A 20,667-nucleotide genomic window follows, 5' to 3' on the forward strand; every position below is an offset into this window, starting at 1 on the left:
GCAGATAAACACTGAATAATTCAAAATACAAAAGATTCCCAAATATACCAGTGTTCAAATCTAAGGTTTTGGTAAACAAGGACCAACTGACTAATTACATCACCTAAAATCTACACAGTGAATATCCTCTAGTCTAAATGTAATTCCAGTGTTTATACAGGCAATAATACTGTTTTTCTTCTCAATCTATTCGTACCACACTTCATTTCTCTTCGTGTCCCTTAGGAGAAACAGGTGAGATCTCAATGAGTGCTGATTTATTTCTCGAGAGACAAAGAAGACAAGAGCTCTTCCTTTGGGATAATACTCAAAAACATCTAACAACAGGGCACAGGTTGAAAAATGCCAGAATTCTCTTTTTAAAAATTCACCACAGTGTGTGTGTGTGCTTCTCGATATTTTACCAAACAACAATGGGTAATGAGACCTTAATAATGTTTTTTTACATTAATTCTAATCAGACTCCTTAACAAATATTTATATATCTATTTTCTTTGTTTTCTATTTTATCATATAAAAATAATAGGCTACTTAAACACAGACAGGAACAGGGATCTGTGTTTTAGAGTCAGTGATGACCTTGCAGAATGCACTTCATAATGGGATGCTGGCCTGGCGTGTTGGAACACTGGACACAGCACCAGCTCCTCCTTAGACACTCAGCATTTCCTATTGCCTGACAGGCTGCTGTGCAAGACAAACCCTTGTTATATCCTTGTTTATGATTTATTAATATTGGTTGAATCTGACACCCATGTCTAATATTTTACTTATTTTACCTGTATGCCGGTGTATGTCATGTTTCATGTTTGTTTCAGACTTCTGCCAATCAGATGTGTTCCTACTGGTGGGTTTAGAGTGGTGAGTAGGCATGGGGTTGTTTCTGTATGTGGTCTTAGTGATATTTGTACATTGTACATTATCACCAAAAGCATAGACTGAATCTGCAATTTGTAATTTGTCATTTGAAGAATTTAATTATAGGCTTATGACATTGTTCAGAGATAATCTGACGTGTCTGACTGATTTTCTATATTCTTAGGAAGGCCAATACGGTTGATGTTCAAAAGGAATACCACAAATCCTGTGTGCCACTGCCACCCCACATCCCCATCTCCAAAAGAAAAACAAAAAAAAACAAAGAGGTCACTCCTACTCTAAAATCAGTGAAGAGACTATGAATATCCAACCCGTCCTACTGTGGTCAGAGAAGAAAACATGAAGGCAGAAAAAATAGTCCCCTTTTGATGATTCTCAGAAGTAAATAAACACTGTGTTTGTCTTACAGCCATTTGATGTGTGTGATATCATAGCAGTAGTGCTGTGGACCCACAAGAGGCCTTTGTAGCCTTCAGCCATCCGGCTCCACGCTTGTGATCCTGTGGAAAGAGCAAAAAGACCAACAAGAACAAGAGCATCCCCCACCAACACTTCATTTTGTGACTAGGTCAGGACACACCCGGGCCAAGCATCCAGGGCCATAAATATAAAGTCTCAAGAAAATGATTCAGTGGATACAGGACCTGGAAAAGATACAGAGAGAGAGAGAGTTCATTTGAAACGCCATCTTCTCTTTTACTCTGAGCTCTGGGGGAAAAATAAATCTATTTTATAAAGATTAAGCTCCCAGAGGCTGCAGATGGCTCTCACCGGGTTACATGCTTTTGATAATTGCTGCAACGGAGAAGCCCCCGGTTATGGTAGACAAGCTGAGCATTTGGAATCAAAGGCATTGGAGTGTACTTCATTAGCTTCCTCTAGGTGTTCTTCTCAAATCAAACATTTAAAAATCACACCATCAAAAGTTCTATGCATGCTTGTGCAATTGGGAGATGTGCAAAACTGGTGCTATTATGCGGTAACCTTATCAAATCCACCACAAAGACACCTTGGTTTTTATTAACAATTACCTCTGCGAATGGGCTGAGGGAATAGTCAACTCTGTGTTCTGCTGTAGCCTATCATTTCTTAATTGCTATAATTAGACTTTATTAGATATGCAGAGGTGTCGGACCAACTTTTACAGAGGAATAATACAGCAGGGAGGAGTAGAGAATGACAATGAAATTGCAATTACCGATTTGCCATTTCCCCCCAGATCCTGCGCTATTGTTTTAAAAGGTGGCTGAGGGATGATTGATGTATATGTTTTGCATCCCTGCAGAAGCCATGCCAGGGAAATCACAGGCGCGAATGGCGCATTGTCTCACTTAGGACTCCATCTATCATGTTGTCATACCGGTGGCATGTTAGTTGGAGATAAGCTAATTGTCTTTCATCAAATGAGAGGAGGGAAAATGTTTGATTGTTGGGAGACAACTCATAATTTTCACACAAAAAAATTCAAAAGGACGCATGAATATACATGGGTGACAGCTATTAGACACCCTTTGTGAGATTATGTCAGCACTGTAATTTGATGCCTATCCTTATTTTCTGCCAAAGACCACCAAGATAAAATGAAATAATATCAGGCATAATTGGTGTAGTGGTTTACTCTTTATTTAAGATGATTGCTGGCAACTGTGGATTTAAATGATTGATAGTTGCTATGCTTCAGATGAAATATCTCAATGCAAAGGGCCAAGCACTGTCCCCATGATTTCATCAGGATAAAGAGGATTAAAGTGACATAATTATGCCCTCATAGCCGTGGTCTCGCAGTTTAAGTTTTAAGCAGATGCTGAGATGGGCTAATTTGCGGGCATTCTCAGGGAGTTAGAGGATGTGATTAGACAGTGAACTAGTCCAAAATCTCATGGCTGCTTCTATCCTCCTGCAATAATGCAAAGAGAACTCCCCAACTACAGGGAAAACGGAGGAGGAGCCAGCACTGTTGTACAAGTAAGACACCTGGAACAGGTGGGATTTTGAAGAGTTGCTCATAGTCAAGAAAAATGATTTCATAGATAGGCAAGAAAAGTATGTGACCTGTATGTTGGTAAGTATGTTACCTGATGTTCTGCATGAACTGGTCAGATAGTGTGATCTGATTGTCCATGCGGAATGGATTAGCTGATCCTCACAGGTTGGAAACTGCCAGATCATGGGAACATCCACAAATCCATAGAACATAGGCAATATATTTGTGTGGCAATGGGGCACCAGATTGGCTTGTCAGTGAAAATGTGGCTTGATTGGAAATGACTGTCACCATTTTTAAAGATGGTGGCAGCTACTTAGATGCTATTGGCTAAAGCTAACCCACCAATTTGTATTGTATTGTCTTATTATAGAATATAAGTTAGTTAGATAACCTCAACCTAATTGAGTATCCTTTTCACTTACTGAACACAAAACTTAAGGCTGAAAGACCCACAAACAAGCAGCAATCCCCCATACCATTACACGTCCAACAACAGCCTGAACCATTGATACAAAGCAGATTTGTTTGCGCAAAATTTTGACCCTACCATCCAAATGTTGGAGTAGATATCAAGAGTCATCAGACTAGCCAAAATTTTTCCAATCTTCTTTTGTCCGATTTTGGAGAGCCCAATGCGAATTGTAGCCTCAGTTTTCTTTAGCCTCACTCACTCACTTACAGCACCTGAGATCAATTAAGTCTGTGAGTCTTTAGTCCTTAGTCCTTAGGGCTCACTTTGGGATTGGCCCCATGTCTTCAGTAAATGCCTACATGAATCAAGTTGCTGCCATTGGCAGTTCTGTCACGTCATGTATTTCACTGTGTTCTGTCTAACTACAACCAGGACTTGGTCTCTGTGGCCTCCAAGATGCCAATGTGAGGGATAATTCCACACCATCATCTATTATTTGGGAGAATATTGTACCAAGTGGCTTGTACTTCAAGTGTGAGTAAAGTCATGTGGTGACGTCACATGTGACACCTTTTAGTCACTCATTTATTTCATACACTTTACCTTTTCTTCATTTATTATGTTTCCACTGTTGCATCTGTTAATTTGTGAATCACTTTAAATTGATAATGTGTATGAATTGTGCCTTTGTCTTGCCTTGCCTTTAAGAAGGCCTGCACCTCTAGATGTAGTATATTTTCTGAGAGAGCTGCATGTCATGGCACAAACACATGATGAATCTGATCTTTGTGTAAACATTTACTGCTCTGGTATGACAGAGCTGCACTAATTAATCGACTGTTTCCACAGATGACACCCCAGCGCCCCAGTGGGAGCACTCTGTGAGACGCCATGTGGGGCTTTAATCTTCGGACTGCAGAGGGATATATAAAGCCTGTTCCTGGCCAGCATGAGTGGCAGAAATTAGGCAAATTCAATCACTCTTCCTGTCTAGTCTTTCCTGTTAGCCACAGACTTGGAAACCCAAAGGTGTTGTGGGACAACAGTGGATACGTGCCGCCATCAGCACTCTGGGACAAGGGATCTCACTTTCTGCCGCCTCTGGGAGTTTTGAAAGCGGCGGAACACATTGGCACCACATTGTTGTCGGAGCAGCGCTGAATGAGGTTTCTGGGTCTTGCTATTTAGTTGCACCGTAATTAGATTTAGAGGACAACAAAGTGTTTGGGCTAAATAACTGTGCAGATAAAAGCAGAGGGTTGATGGGAGAAAGGAAGCCTGTTTAACTTGACACCTTGGGAATGACAATAGGGAGGCCCGAGACTTAGAGACGTGGAGGCTGATTTTGCTCAGGAGAGCTTACAATTATGTTCACATTGTTACCTGGGCCACTCTCGCCTCTCGTCACACAATGAGAGAGCAGGGCTTGAGGGATTGTGCGGGGGAGAGGGCTGGTGTGGAAGGTACCGCAGGGTTTTATGAGCTCCTATATTTATTTGCAATTTCGTCTTCATCCCATCATTATTGAGAGACCTAACAGGAGGGAGGAGAGAAGATGGGGAAAAAAGCTAATAAAACCCTGACTGCCTACGGCGAGCCTGCAAAGCAACCTAGCTGCAGAAAAGCATATGGACGGAACTAAGGGAAACAGGAAAAAAAGAATGTGTCTGCTTAGTGCAACCTGCTGAGAGATGGATTAGCCACTGCACATTCACCCAGTCAATCAAGACAAAAACACAAACTGACAGATAAAAAAAGACTGAAGACCTCCAATAACAAGAAACAACCAATCATACTATAGGCTATACACAGAAGCTGGGCGAGCTGCTCTCTCTCTCTCTCTCTCTCTCTCTCTCTTTCTCTCTCTCTCTCTACATATCACATGTGAATATAATTCATCACTGAATGCTGAGGCACGCTCATTTTTCTTCCAGCTCATACTGGGGGCTTATGGGTAGGCTGGAACCACAGGTTGTCAGTGGAAGCTAAGCTGGTATGATTGCAATGACTAATTAAAACGTGATTAAAAAAAAAGCTCCTTCTGTGAACTGTTCTAGGGAGTATCCATCAAGTCAATTTGCAGCAGCATTTCATAAGTGTCAGAGCTCTAAATCAGAGCATCGCCTGGATGGAGAGCATTTGCTGGCACATTTGTAATTAAGTCCAGCAGAATGAATTGTAAGGACATCAATTATAAATTGCTCAAAGGCACATGCTGTGCATAAATGGACTGAGATGGGGTTAAAATAAGTAAGTAGTGGACAAAAACAATGGGGTGCACATCACCCTCATCATCATCCACTGGCAGAGTTGTGGACTGCGAAAGCATACTATTGGTGTGCAGGGAGTTGGAATGCACTTTACCATGGGGACCTAATTTAGCTAGAGTGAAGGTACTCCACAGTACTACAGAGCTTCCACCCCGACCACAAAACTGCTTACTAATTCATTTATTCCTGCTCTCATGCACTGGAGAGACAAACAACACTCACTCTTTACCTTGTGGTTGTTCAGGAGCGGAGCTGCTGCAGTACTTTTATCTGCAAATTGGGCAGGGATACAGTAAACTCAGAATGCAAATAGATGTGCTTGTTTAGAGAGAGAGAGAGAGAGAGAGAGAGAGAGAGAAAGCAAGAATGACATAGACCAAAAAAACATTCAAAAGCAAAGGTGTGGGCCAAAAAATCAGTACATTTGTTAATATTAATTCTTGAAAACATTTGTATTGGCTCCATCATCTGTGCAAGGAGATGATGAAAAGTGACAGTTCTCTCTTAATGACCTTGATGTGTTTGTATTGAGTGGGAGGTAAGATGTCCTCATAAATATTTCTGCAGTGACATCTAAATAAAGGTTTAGATGAACTTGTGGATTCCTTCCAGCTGTGTATTGCTGTAATCCTTGCACTGTTGCAGCATCTTATCAGTAACAAATTAAAGTGCTTGATCCTTCTGCTTGATGAAAATGAACAGAGACAGGTCGAGCATCCACACAGACAGGCCCATAAAATAACTACCATTAAAGCCAATTTGAAATTGACAAAAAAAGGAACAAATGTTACATATTGCCCAACAATACATTTTAGAGCCTGGCATTCTCCAAGAGCTAATCGAGGGGGCAAATTTAGAAAGCATTATTATTATTCAATTTCATGGCTCATCATAACAGGATTTTTATTTCCCTCAGAAATGCGAGACTGCTGAGACTCTAGCTCTCACTTTCACACAATAAACAATAGTCACCAGGAAGAAGCATCTTTCAGTATTGGTTGGGGGGGGGGGGGGGGGCAATTTCACATTTCACCAATGTTCCTCTATTATCCAACCCCAGCCTGGACAACCAAGGATCTGAAATGGGCAGAGAATTCCACAGAGAAGGGAGCAGGGAGCAACACTTAAAAAACACATTTCAGCTCGGAAAAACTGGTGAAGGCAGAGTGCACTTTTCAGCCTGTGACTCCAGTGCACAACCTGATGCAATTAAAAATGCACCCGACCCACAGTGCAATGGCTGGGCAGGGCAGGGCTGGGCTGAGCTAGGCTGTCTGGTTTGGGATGGGGAGCCTAGAGCTCAGAGATCGTATTCCTGCTGCAAGACTGGGCATGCACATATCCTCAGCAGACCATGCAAAATGGAGGCACTTCACTAATTTAAGCTCAAAGTGGCTCGTCCTAATTGAATACCAATTAAACAGTCATGGCACAAGCTGCTTTGCATCTTCGCTATGCACTGTGCATAATGCAAGAAACATTTTAGGCACTCACTCCTGGGCAGTGTGGAAAACATCTTGCTTGCAGTAAAATGTTTCAGCAGAGAGACTCAGAGATTTCTCAAGCCATGCCTTTAAAAATGAACCACAGCCAAATGTCTGCTGCTAAAACCTGAACAAAAGATGTTGTGTTAGCCATACATGCCTAGAGACTAGGGGATGGGAAGCACAGATGATATTGATATTGTCACAATACTTTGGCCACGATAACGATAATATCACAATACAGCGATTCTGCAATATTGCAAAATTTGGTGATACATCATGATATGTAAATTGTATATCTTGTGCATTTCACAACTGAATTGAGACAGTGTACAAAGTGTTTTAGCCATCAGCAGAAGAAGATTGCCCTTATTCATTTTAAAATAATTGCCACCACAAGGATGCATGAAGTAGGCTAGTGACTCTGGTAATTGATGGATGCATGCGATTGGAAATTAACTATAGGGATATTGATATTTGACAACAGTGTAAATATAAGTATCTCAAAAAGAATTTATAGATATATTGCCATATCAATATGTTGTCAACACTTAATAGAGACTGCGTAAATAAGCAACAGGTCTAAGCTAAACATGACAAACATGTCAAGTCTGACAAGACTTAATTTAATTCAGTCATACTGCAACACTAATTGAATGACTACACCAGACATAGGACATTGCATGAACATTAATATTCCGATATTGACCTGATTAAGACAATATTCCAAATAAGATGCATTTTCTGATTGCCTGCTAGTAATAATCGGATTATGCTGTGTTACATGTAAAATGGGAATATGAATAGAATTTTCTATCAACCAACTCATGTAAATCCTATAATCACAATATTGTCATATTCTGAATGAGGCCAACAGTCAGACTAGTGTCCATCCATGTAAACGTAACCATAGAGAAAGCCGGACAGTAGGGAATGGGTTTGAAATAGGAATGCGCCCAAATCCGAATAGGCCTACATTATTTGGAAATAAATGGATAAACAGATATCAAATATACCCGAATACACGTGCAGTTATTCAGGAAAAATTCAACCCAATAACTGACTATGTGTCCTCAAATCAATTCATGGATGATATTAAGACAAAATGCCATTTGCAGCGTCGGACTTTGATTTTCCAAATCAGATTAGCCTATACTTCAACTAATTGAAGAGATCGAATATTGAAGTCGCCCCAAGGGCCATTCCGACCAGGCCGTCAACTCAAAGAAAGGAGGAAAACCTTTTCCTTGTGCAGATATCATTCATTCAACCCCATACCACTGTGCCTGCCTGGACATCATCTGTCATTTTAGTCCAAATATAATATAATATAAATCAGTGCATCATGTTTGCATTCCGGTCAATATTCATCTGATAACATGCCGGCAGTATAGGCCTATCTGATGGTAAGCAGGCAACAGGGACTTCAAGTGACAGCCACAGTTAATCAGTTATATTTTAAAGCTGTCAGTGTTGACTGTGACTTGTGAGGGAGGGCATGAGTGCAGCCAATTTAGCCGATCATTTAACGCACCTTGGTAGCTGCTTTTTCTGGCATGCCAGCATAGCCTTCATGTCGGTAAGACAATGGTCATTATGCCATTCTGAATGGTCATTATGCCATTCTAAAAAACGGTCAAATCAGTAACCTACTGACTCCAGAGTAGTTGTCAGTTGTATAATAATTACATTTGGGGAAGCTTGTGAAATTGCACCAGTCTCGTTGCTCCCAGGCACTGTGCTTGGGGCGGCACAATGTTCCCAATGATTAAGAGTAACCCTAGTTTTGTTGCAGACTGCTTTTCACTCTTACCCGAAAACATGTAAAATCGACTTACACCATGATATATTAGGCTGCATACATATACTTTTATAAGCCCCAAATTATTTTTTATTCTCAAGTGGAAGTCGCAAGGTGCATAGTGCTTTGGCTACATCTCAGCTGATCTGTCATTCCTCAAAGTATAGCATGCATTACTACTCCCAAACTCTAGTCTAAACAGTTCCATGAGGTTTATTGCAATATTCAATGCCTGGCAGATTGTCATCACTTCCACTGTGTTCCCACAGCCAAATGTATCATCTTGGTCAGATATCTTGCAGTGACAGTACACCATTAACTGTTGACCATTGTTTACAGATTGAATAGACACATCAAGATCACTCAGTAACAGTCAGCACAAGGATCCTCAAACTTTTCAGCGACACTGCTGACAGGTGGATTTATCCTCAACTACCTCTGATGAAGTGATAGACTCAGCAGCAGCCGCCGTGATTGGATATTTTCACAACTGTGTCCTGACCAGTGAAGAAAATAAGGCTGACCTATTGAAATATCAGTGAAATGACAGACGGATGCATACCCCCCCCCCCCCCCCAAAAAAAAGGCACGTCTTTGATGTGTTGGACATCAGGGGGCTTGAAAATGCACTTAGCAAATGTACTCACTGAGCTTGATGAGCTGTTTTGCTATGCTGTGCCTGAAGCTCAGTCAAGGGTTGACCAAGGCTCATGCCATTTCCCTTTCTTCTCCACTCTGCTGCTTTCATCCCCTGTACCCTAAAAGAAACTCAGATTGAACATATAGAACAAGGAAGAATATATTTCTGACTTGCAATGGGTTTCCCACAATGACTATAAAAAGCAGTGGTTTCTTAATGCCATTTTGGAAGACCATCGGAATAAGCTTTATCAATGCGCCATGGGAAAACAAGAGGTAAAATTGGTGATTTGATAAATTTATTCTACACTATCATTACTGAACTACACTATCACAATAGCAGTATTTTACATATCAAGCAGGGTATCTTGCATTCCCAACACACATTCACAAACACACAGAAGGTACCTTAAACCCAAACACTGATGAACACACAGAAAGGACCTTAAACCCAAATACTGATGTGCAGCTCAATCTTCCCATATGCATCTCAATAGTTTTAGTTCATGCATGGGAACTTGATGACAGACTTTTCACTTTGCCCAGCTTTTAAATGAGGGCTCAATGAAGGAATTCACATTTTTGTAAATTTTCATTGGATTGGGCACCCATGGGAGGCCGGGAGGGTGTCATTGCAAAATATTTCTGTATATCGAGAAATTGTTTGCGCATTTTTTCTAAATTGTGTGCGCAATTGTGTGCTCATTTTACTATGCACTCGTTTTACTAAACTGTGGTCTCATTTTACAAAAATGAAAATGAGGGCACAACTTAGTAAAATGAGCGCACAATTTAGTAAAACGTACGCCCAAATTAGTGAACTGTATGCATTAAAATTAACAATCTAGTCAATTGAGAGCACAATCTAGTAAAATGAGAGTATGATTTAGTAAAATGAGCACACCATTTAGTAAAATGAGTGCACATTTTCTGGATGTACAGAAAAAAATATCTTGCAATGACACCTCCAGGGTTCTGTAACATTGTGTTGCTTTATTGAGAAAAATAAAATGAATATATAACAAAAATTTGTGTTCTGAACTAACACTGAGCATTGCCCTAGTATAAAACATTCTGGTGCGAGAAGGGACTCTGGCACAATTGTTCATGTGTGTCTGTCTTTGGCAACACTAGCACCAGGTTGCGCCATCATTAAAAGGACAGATTGTGTTGGAAGGATCCTATGACACCTTAGCACTCTGCTGGCAGGTTGTGGCTGCTATGGGGACAAATGCTACTCAAGAACTATACTGGCATCCAGTGGCAGCTTAGGGGAGCTGATAGTAGTGTGGGAAGCAAATTCACTGAACACACAAACACACACACACACACACACTGGACATTCATGTAGAGGGGCAACTTCATATGTCATGAATTATTCAAGATCTTTGTCAGCATTCACCATATTAAAATACATATGAGTCCTTGCCTGTCCTAGACAGCACATATCCAATTACTAAAGTGAAGATTAATGAGCCACATTCAAAAGCACACATTATTCATCTGAAGAGGCAATAAACAATATGATTAGATGAGGACAATAAAAAAACAAATATATAAGACTAAGCAGAATTACACATGCAAAGAGTACAAAAAAATGACCACATAAGTGTCAGAGCGCCCATAATTTTATATTCAATTATCTTGCCCCAAGTTAATCCATGGTTCAACAACAATTTTAATTTCATGGAAGAGCACACAAATACCTGGGGATTTCTGGCAGATTTCTGCATTTTAATGGCCTGGGTTATAGCAGTGCTGCCCCTCATATCATTTGTGGAGTTTTCATCCTATTTTCCCTCTTGGTAGCTCCGGAAAATAAACACCCTACTCTACACAGATAACCCCCCCAACACACACACAAATCGCTAATCTATCAAGTCATCAAGTGTGTTGCTATGGCAACAGCCCATCTAGAGCTGTGCTATCGTAAAACTCCCCTCTCTCCAACTCCAAGAGACAAGAGAGTAGCACAAGTCTTGGACATGGAGTGGGAGGCTTGAGGTGATTCCCCGTCACAATTAAAATGAAATCATGACTGATCAATATGAATACACTGAGATTAACCCTAAAACTGTCTTATGGAACATATTAACCTAAGATTCATTGAGCATCTAATACTTTTACTAATCTAATACTGAGTTTATGATCTTTCCAAAACAGTATGCCAGTGTGTGATTTATAAAAAACATCCTTTCTGCTGTAAAAACAAAACAAAACACAAAAACCACAAAAACAGAAACACATTTGCTAACAGACTCTTGACTGACACAAGAAGACTGTGCTGTAAATGCAAAATAGAAAAAACATCTGCCCAACATCTAGTTCCTAAATCATTTTATTTAACAATATGACTTTTGTGTGGATTGCCCAATTATCTTGGAACTATTGTAATTGACTCATTCCAAACTCATTAAAGACAAAGCTCTTCAAGCTGAGACTGAACTGTCTGCATAATGTTGGAGGATGGAACATAACGCTACAGCTGATCTCTAACCCACACCGGAACTGCCTCTGGCAGACACTTCCATTCCACTGCATCCTTTCTTCTTCACAGTCACATACACATGCAAATAAAACTTGCCTTTGACTGCTGTGAGGCTCGCATGCAAGCCGTGATTCTTGTTCAGTGTGATTCATTTTGCATGGGTGTTTGATCTCTAAGTGGCCATAAATGAACCAATCACAACTGAACAGAGAAACAGCACTTTTTAAATTACTCCTTTTATGCTCTTCTTTCTTCTAATTAATCTCAAATGTATTTACAAGGTGACTATTGTTTTCAAGGATGAGTCATTCTTTCAACACTTTTATTTAAGGCAAATCATTTTATTTTTGCTGAACAATGCTCAATTTGTGGAATACCCATACATGAAAAACAAATCTCCTACTAGCAGTGGCTCATTACATCGAGGTTTTTCCATTTTAAATGCTAATTCTCTGCTGGCTCATGGCTATTTTCCACTAATGCCTGCGCTTTCTCATATTTTGAAGACAGCAAAGAATAACATGAATACCAAGCACTGTGTATAAATTAAATTGGAAATTTTTTGACTGGAATGACTTTGGGCATCTCATTTGAATTTAAAATCTGCCAAACGCAAGGGCCTCTGTGGGAAATGAGGCAGAATTTGTAGTTTGCAGCCATCTCCTCCAAAAGGGGCCACTTTATTAAATGCCATAACAGCCACTTATTGTGATGAGGATGGCTCTGACAGACATGTTGAAGATAGTGTGTCAGTTGTGATCCTGCCTTACAAAAGGCCACCGCAGGCACCAGCACTCACACGCCACATGTCCCCTCTCCTGCAGGCTCACCGATGGTGGCTACTGCCTGTCGAAGAGCGCGTGGCAGCCTTTTAAGGATGGCTATCAGACGATCCGACGTCTCGGCCCTGCAGCGGCTGAGCCAGCGCCAGCACCCATCAGACCAGGAGGAGCGCGTAATGAGCAGAGAAGGTGCCGTGACCATGAGAACACCGCCTCACGGCACTCTCATGGAGAAGAGGGCAACGGCATTCCATCAGCGCGACCATCTGCGGCTGATAAAACGTCTCGCTGAGAACCGTTTCAAAAGAAGAAAAAAGACACCTAACTAATAGCACTGGGCTAAATGGTTTTCAGATGACAAATACAGGAGCCTAAAAAGGCATCATGAGTTATTAGAGCGGCAGCAGCAACCTGTCTCTTCAAGCCAATGGGGGCTCCATTTAGAGAATTTAATAAATGCTTTCGCTCACTGGCCTCATCTGGTGGGGTGCTCAAGCTGTCAGTTGCGGTTTCCCCTAAAGGATTTAGGTGCACATAAAAAACAGGCGCGGGTGACAGGCGGGGATGTGCCTTAGATGAGAGGACAATTTACCGGCTTTTGTTTTGGCGTTCGCTAGAGCAATTGCAATGGTTAAAATTGGGTCTCATGGCTAAAACAGCACAACACATACAAATCAGGCACTGCATTTCTCTGCCTCCTGTTTTCTGCATGCCAACCATATGCATGTGTACCCAGCATCTATAGAACATATACATCATAAGAATCACATCATTTCCTCAGTGGGAACGCAAGGGCTGCCTCCCCATTGGGGGGGGGGGGGGTGTTAGGACCGAGCCCTCTGGGGTAGTTGCAGGTATTAGCATTGACAAAGAGTTTCCATCTGTCTGCCTCTGCCCCTGCTACGCTCCACGATGCACCATGAGGGATTGCATTTAGCTGTTTCTGCCCAGGGCCCTAAGGGGCAAACAGCACATCCCTCCTCACCCGATCAACTTTCCATTTCCATGCCATAATAGCCATATAGTCCGCAGTTGTGCTGAGTCACAGAGGGTTCTTATCCCAGGGCCAAAAGGACATGGTAAAGAAGAACGGCATTTCACAGGAAATCTAAGTGGCACTAATGTGCAAGAGGCGCAGGGCGCGCATCAGTGGCCAGCACCTGCAGAGATTCACTGCTTTGCAGACTAGGGATGAAAACACACTGTCAGAATAAATAACAATAAAACACACCACACTAGATGGACAAGGTTAAAAATGTCAACATTTGGAAACTATTTATTGAACATTTGCAACCAAGCTTATGTTAAATACATTACTCCTACCTCTTACTCTTCCTCAAGTCAGAACTTTAGACAGAATACCAATATTTACACTTTGTATAAGGAATGTTGCATGACACATTTAAGGCGCAAAGTCTTTTGGCTTTCATTTGATTGGAATGATATTAAAAGGTAGTGAAGCTGTCTCAGTGGTGAACTTATGATTAGGAAGCTAAAAGTAAATTCATATATATTTTAAATTGTCTTTAATGCCTCACCTCAAATCTTTCTTTTGAGGCTAGGTTTATAAATTATACTTTGAAACAAAAACAAACAAAACAAAGAAAAAAAGAAAAAAATGTATTTTACATATAGGTGCCCATATCCCACATAAATGTCACACCTCTAGGCTCTGGCCACCTAGGAAACAGTTTTGAAGGTCTGAAGTATCAAGTTAGTTTGATGGATGAGCCTGTTGGCACTGATAAAGACGTTTATTGCCCTGCAAAGAGAAGGAAAAGGACAAGAAAATAGACATGTTCACTTGCTACTTCAGTGCATGGGAGAACTAGTGAATTACAACAATTTTAACAGTGACATGCAGTGACAAAAAACCAAAACAAAAAAACACTCACTTTCCATCTTTGAAGTATGTTTTCAGGGTGTCACTGAAGCTTTTGGAGTACTTCACAAACTCCTTCTTTTGGTGTTCAAGTGCCTGTAGAAGCAAAGCAAAACAAAGCAAACCATAGGTAGAGGTTTAAAGTGAACACACTTGTTACTATACCACAGCTTTTATCAGTGTAGACCAGAGCAACGCTTTGTTGCACTACAACAGTGGTTCTCAACCTTTTTTCAGTGATGTAGCGCACAATAATTACCGCTACGCTTCAATGATTGACAGGTGATGCGGGTGGCATGTGACAGGTTGGGTCGAACCATCCTGTTATGGGGGGGACTCTGGGTTTTTAGGATAATGAAATTGAATAGCCTACTGAAATATAAAATTCATTTTATAAACTTATATTTTCCTGAAATATTTATTAAATAATTGTTTTTAAAGTATTTTTGCCATGGATTCTGCTTTTTAAATATATGTATATTTTATTTTTTTCATGTATTAGTACTAGCATTGATTTTATTTGGATTTTTAAAGAATTCAAATATAAAAAGTGTATTATAAAAATTATTATATTTTGACATGTATCTTATCACAGCAAGCTCATAGCTCTACAAGCATTTCATGTAGGACAGATTGTCCTGAATCTGGCAATATTATTGCCATGGTGGAGGGATTCTCTGAGGCTGAGCAATTTACAGACATATGTGGTGTGCGCCTAAATGCCATTTTTTTATTTAGTGATTAAAAATGACCTTTCTGCGCTCCATATCTGTGACAGAACTGATCTGACCTGACTTGACCCGAGTTTACGTGTTAGCCTGTGTGTGCCTATGGTGTCTGCACCTATGATTACAACTTTTTACTGCATTGCCATGAGCAAAGTAAAGGCAAAAAAGGTGTTTCTTTGTCAAACAAATTGGATGCAATGTGAGCCTTCAATTTGATGCCATGCTGGAATTTGCTAGGATCTCAAAACCGGATTATGAACATTCTTTGCCATAGAGAAACACACAATAGCGTTGGATTATAAACATGCTTTGCCACAAAAACAGACAAAAATGTGAGGTAAGTCGAGCTATATGAAGTTATTATTTTGCTGTCACTTCGTCTGTTTTATAACCCAGAAGGATGTACTTGGTATCAAATGATAGCTCTGTGTCTCCTCTTTCATCTGACATGCGTGGCATATCTATGCGATCACAGGTCCGCGAGTAATTCAAACGAGAGTAATGGGTGTGCAGCGTTGGTTTTTGTACATGACATTATTTTGCAGTCACTTGGTCTGTTTTCATAAGCCAGAAGGATCGCCATACTTGGTAGCAATGGATAGCCCTGTGTCTTTCATCTGATATGTTTGCCATATCTATGCGTCCACGGGTTCGCGAGTAATTCAAACGAGAGTAATGGGTGCGCTGTAAATATGATGCAATTTGATGATTTTTTTTTATTTACATACTTTAACGTACAGACAAGTGTTGTCTCGTTGGAAAGCCCCACTTCTGCTCTGTCACGCAATAACGGTTTCATCTCGCTGCGATGTACAGTTGCGGATCAATGTAACAGAGAAGAAAGGGTGTATTTTTTGACGCACTTTGCGTCAATCGGGTTCTAAGGGTTAAAATCTCACGTACCCCCTGGAGTGCCTTCACGTACCCCCAATGTGTTGCAAGGCATAAAATGTCCTCACTTTAGATGAGCTCACAAAATATCATTAACTAACCACTTGTAACTCCTGAGTTAATTATTAATTATAGTATTAGGAAGTGGTTTATAAAATATGTATCCTCACCCTAACTAATCATTAGTGCATGTGTATGTAACAACTGTTAAATAATGGAAATATTACTTAATCAAAAACATATTATTGCATTATTTATTAAGTATTAACAATAATGTATAAGATATATTAGATATAGGCTTATTTACTATGAACAAACTATTTATAACTGTCTGAACAAATGCTTTACTGATGATAAATTATGTATGAACAAGAAATTACTAATGATGAACAAACCATTAACTAATAAGTAACAAAGGCTTAATAAATTATGAATTGTGTGTAGTTATTATAAAGTGTTACCAAATATTTCAGCTCACTTGTGGTTTGCAGACTGGTAATAGACAAAACTCTTTCGACTAAAACAACTTTAATGAAAACCTGAATTTTCCAGAGATTTACTGAGGACTAATAGCCTGGCGGGCCATCCTATATCATTGAAATGTATAGTCTGGAATCGAATCATTCACCTGCTTAATCCAAGGGGCGGGCAGAGAATTGTCTTTCAAACTGCCTAGGCATGCAATAGGCCAGCGCTACGACCATATCCGTATCCGGTCGGCAAAACGGCAAATACATCCTTCTTCGAAAGGAATGACTTAAGTGCATTGTGTTGCTCTACTTTCAAAGAAAAGCACAAGTCCAACTCCTCCAAAGTTGACGCCAACGCCGATTCAAACAACCGCTCTTCGTTCGCCATAGCCACCTTCCTTGTTGTTCACTGTTGCAGGATGTCGTTATCCTGTTAAGCCCGCCTTAAGACTCTCTAACGAAATAGAGCGCTGTGATTGGAGAACATCCACGGTGTTAAGCCAATAGAAATTCCTATGGTTCGATACTAGACGTACAGGCTGAGCAAATTAATTTGCCGCCGCTAGGGTGCGTCTAGATTTCTAGGCTAGAGGACTAACGTTATGCCACTCTTTTTGGATGCTCAGAATGTTCTATTCCTCTTTCTCCCTGACATCTCTGGTGGTTGTTTGCACATACGGATTACTGATTATAATGCCGAAAAACTAGGCAGCCACCCCATTTTTTAAGACCATACTTTCAAATCATAGCATCTCCATATGATACATTAAACTGTCTTGTGCCAAAAACAGCTAGGAAAAACAGTTTTTTCCATGGCAACACCTATAAAGGAACATCACTCTTCCATTCAGCTGTATTTGATACAGTGCCTCCTGAGGTAAAACATGTCGAGGCTAGCTAATATCTGACCAACACAGGAGGATAGGCGTTTTTGACATTATACCCAAACAGTTATTTCTTCACATTCTGTTGGTATTTATAGGTAATTCTAGAATTTAAACTAAAAATCTCTCACACACATCATTTAAATAACAGACTTATCTCCCAGGTGGTTATAGTCGTCTTAGCACAACAAATATTTTGGGAAATGCTTTCTAGGATTCAAATCTGACAAACCAAGAAGATGCTATGGGAGATTGTGAGTGTGAGTGTGAGTGTGTGTGTGTGTGAGTGTGTGTGTGTGTGTTACTAAACCTACCCGACGGTTCTGATACTGATATTTCTTAAACACGTTATTCACTGTATCCAGCAGCTCCTTTATAGCACTTGCTATATCTCTGTGGAAGTGTGGAGAGAAGGATAGCAAGTCAGTTCAGGAGTAGTAAATAGATTTTTTTATAGACAATGAACATTAAAAGTAGCCTAGCCTAACATGTTGTAAGGTAGGAACAGTTCATGGCAAATACAAATGTCTACACATGTCTAATAACAGCTCCAGTGAAGGTCTATTTGAGTCATATTTTTCCATTATCATTGGGGTGCAATGAGTGGGCAATGGCACACAAAGGCAGCAGATGTACAGATGTTTAACAACAGCCCTGGAGAGGACAGTTTCATAATACTATGAGATTAGGGAGAGAAAAATCTGATGAAGCAGAACATAAATCTGAACTCACTTTATGGTCTGCAGGAAACGCACTCGATCGTTGATCTCGTCTGGGATCTTGCTAAGGATCTGTTTCAGCGCCCTTGCCTTCTCGTTCAGGTCCTTGAACTCCTGCTCCTGCCTTTCAATCATATATTCTGTAATAAAGTCCAGAATTAAAAAGGTCATCATAGTTAATGTTGTGATCTGAACAATATACAGTACACACACAGAGTCCAGAGACCAGATGGAAATGTTCATTGGGGAGATGGGGAATAGTACATTTTCTGCCATCACTCTGAAATTTGTAGGCTAAAAAGAGAAGCATGGCTCATATCATCATGGCATGTCTGAAAGCCAAGATTTTACAACTGAAAACGGTGACTGTGCCCGTTTTTCATAAATTAACTCCTACACAACACAGTTAATTACAATTTCCTTAGTAATTTAGGGGCAAACTTTTCTATAATTAAAAAAAGTCTAGCATTAGCAGGATGTGTGATGTATTTTTACCATAGCAGACATCCCTGCATTTATTATCTTTACTCTCTAATTAGGCAATCCTCATTTCCAAAAATACACCATACAAGTTAATCTGAACATCATGAATTAATTATACTGGAGCAGAAAATAGAGTTGCTGCCATTTTACACACGTTTACTGAAAATGAGAAAAAAATTAACAGAATAAAAAAAATAATCAAAGCTCAACATTCTTCCCACCTTCCACATCATCTGCAGCCATGCGAAGCAAAGACTCTGTAAAGTTGATCTCCACATTTTTCTTCTCTAAGATCTTCATTATGATGTCCTGAGTGAGTCCTGGGTTCTCTTTTTCTGCCTACACAAGGGGACAGCCATAAACATAACAGACCAAAGACAATACACTGCCCTCCCACTGTTGTTCTTCTAATGGAACTGTGAATTTGAAGTTCAGTCAAAACAAGATATGTTAGGAGAAACACAATCTGTTCATTCATACCTTAATGAATGCTGCCCTCAGTGTCTGTGCTGCTGACAAATTTATCCTCTCCAACTGCACATCAAAAAAGTCCAGAAGAGAGTGTCACAGTGTCAACAGTAAAACATTGGAACAGAATGCCAAATGGTTTCTATACTAAACAGTCACATCAGGAGATTCTTAAATAAGCTATTGCTTTTATCTCACACTCCTTAATGTTACAACAGTATATGTTACAGCTAACAAACTGCTATGCAATCACACATCATTACCTCATTGAAAACTGGGTACATGACTGCATATAATGTCATGGAGACCATTGAGTTCGTCTCAGCTTCATTCTTCATCTCTTCCATTGTCATCCTCAATGGAGGGCCTACTCCTTGTGAAAATGAGCAAGGAAGGTAGGCCACTACTTTCTAACAGCAGCCTTGTCCTAGGGCCGTAGAGCACCCTGTAAACAAGATGTGGGGCATCTGTTATCTCCAACGTCTGACAGTTCAGGCTCGGTACGGCTAATTCATCTTCCTCCCCAGTAAGTACACAGAAACAGCTTTAACTCAAATATCGCCCCTTTAATCACCCTGACTCCATTAATAGGGGCATACTCAGTCTCGCAACTGACCCTAACAGTGGCTTTACTGTTTCAATGCATTCGTGTTACTATTGAGGTAGCTGCTAACACCACTTTCTAACTCAGTGATCGACAGCTGAACCGAACCATAGTCAACTTTGCATACCACAACCCTTTCATCCATTATGAACTTTCCTGTTGAGGACAAGCACGTAACAGTTCTATCATTAGCTTGACTTGAAGCAGTAACACAACACTCCCACATAAGACACATTGTGATAACTAACTGTTTTGCTGGCTAACCGGAGGCAAAGTAAACATGACGTAAATGGATGCACCATTTCCGCAATTAGCTAGCTTTAACGCTTGTTAATCGTGTTGCCAGCATAGTAATACTGTGAATAATAACTGGACAGCCATGACATGACTACATTTAAAACGGCAAATACACACCATATTAACGTTAACATAAGTACACAAAAGGATTCGCCTTCATCGGTTTGTAAAGCAAGTCCGTACGACAGTTAGCCAGCTAGCTAACTGACTCATTAGAGGGCAATAAGCTTGGCTAACTTTAGCGGGTTTGCCATGTGTAAGGTGCATGTTTTGTCGAGATTTTTTAGAAGCAGCACCCAAAAATGTCTTTACCAATACGATGAAAGGTTACCTTTGTCCAGTTCTTTATAATCTATACAACAACGTAAACAATTGAATCGAAATAATGGCTTCCTTTTTGTTGATCAGTGTTTTCTTTTCGAGTTGAAAACGGAAGACGGGTGCCTTCTTCGTGCACATTGATTTTTAAGAATCAATGTTGGAATGTGCACTGCTGCCA

General features: G+C 40.3%; 1 protein-coding gene across 2 annotated transcripts; it reads right to left on the reverse strand.

The window, feature by feature from the left end:
• Nucleotides 1–13,984: 13,984 nt before the first annotated feature.
• Nucleotides 13,985–20,614, reverse strand: pdcd10b (programmed cell death 10b). 2 transcript variants are annotated; one of them, XM_076295184.1, is made up of 8 exons: nt 20,481–20,614; nt 19,531–19,712; nt 19,280–19,333; nt 19,021–19,138; nt 18,330–18,456; nt 17,912–17,990; nt 14,638–14,720; nt 13,985–14,504 (listed from the first exon to the last, which is right to left on the reverse strand). In XM_076295184.1, the coding sequence occupies exons 2-8, from the start codon at nt 19,618–19,620 to the stop codon at nt 14,423–14,425; spliced, it is 633 nt and encodes a 210-aa protein (XP_076151299.1). In that variant the 5' UTR covers nt 19,621–19,712; nt 20,481–20,614; the 3' UTR covers nt 13,985–14,422. The 2 variants fall into 2 exon arrangements, with proteins under 2 accessions (XP_076151299.1, XP_076151298.1); XM_076295183.1 differs by having other exon boundaries at nt 20,500–20,609.
• Between the last annotated feature and the right edge of the window lie 53 nt (nt 20,615–20,667).

The sequence above is a fragment of the Alosa pseudoharengus genome, unplaced genomic scaffold, assembly GCF_046254945.1.
Source record: "Alosa pseudoharengus isolate Yale_2024_CS ecotype anadromous, Long Island Sound unplaced genomic scaffold, YU_APseudo_1.1 YU_APseudo_1.1_scf_2, whole genome shotgun sequence".
In the NCBI taxonomy this organism is placed as follows: Eukaryota; Metazoa; Chordata; class Actinopteri; order Clupeiformes; family Clupeidae; genus Alosa; species Alosa pseudoharengus.

What these genes read in the sequence shown, in the direction of transcription:
- pdcd10b (XM_076295184.1), bottom strand. Translation starts at nt 19,620, where the DNA reads ATGACAATGGAAGAGATGAAGAATGAAGCTGAGACGAACTCAATGGTC. An exon ending in ATCAGTATCAGAACCGTCGG is followed by an intron (nt 14,721 to 17,911) that starts GTAGGTTTAGTA and finishes TTGCTTCTACAG; the next exon opens with GCACTTGAACACCAAAAGAA. An exon ending in ACATACTTCAAAGATGGAAA is followed by an intron (nt 14,505 to 14,637) that starts GTGAGTGTTTTT and finishes TTCTCTTTGCAG; the next exon opens with GGCAATAAACGTCTTTATCA.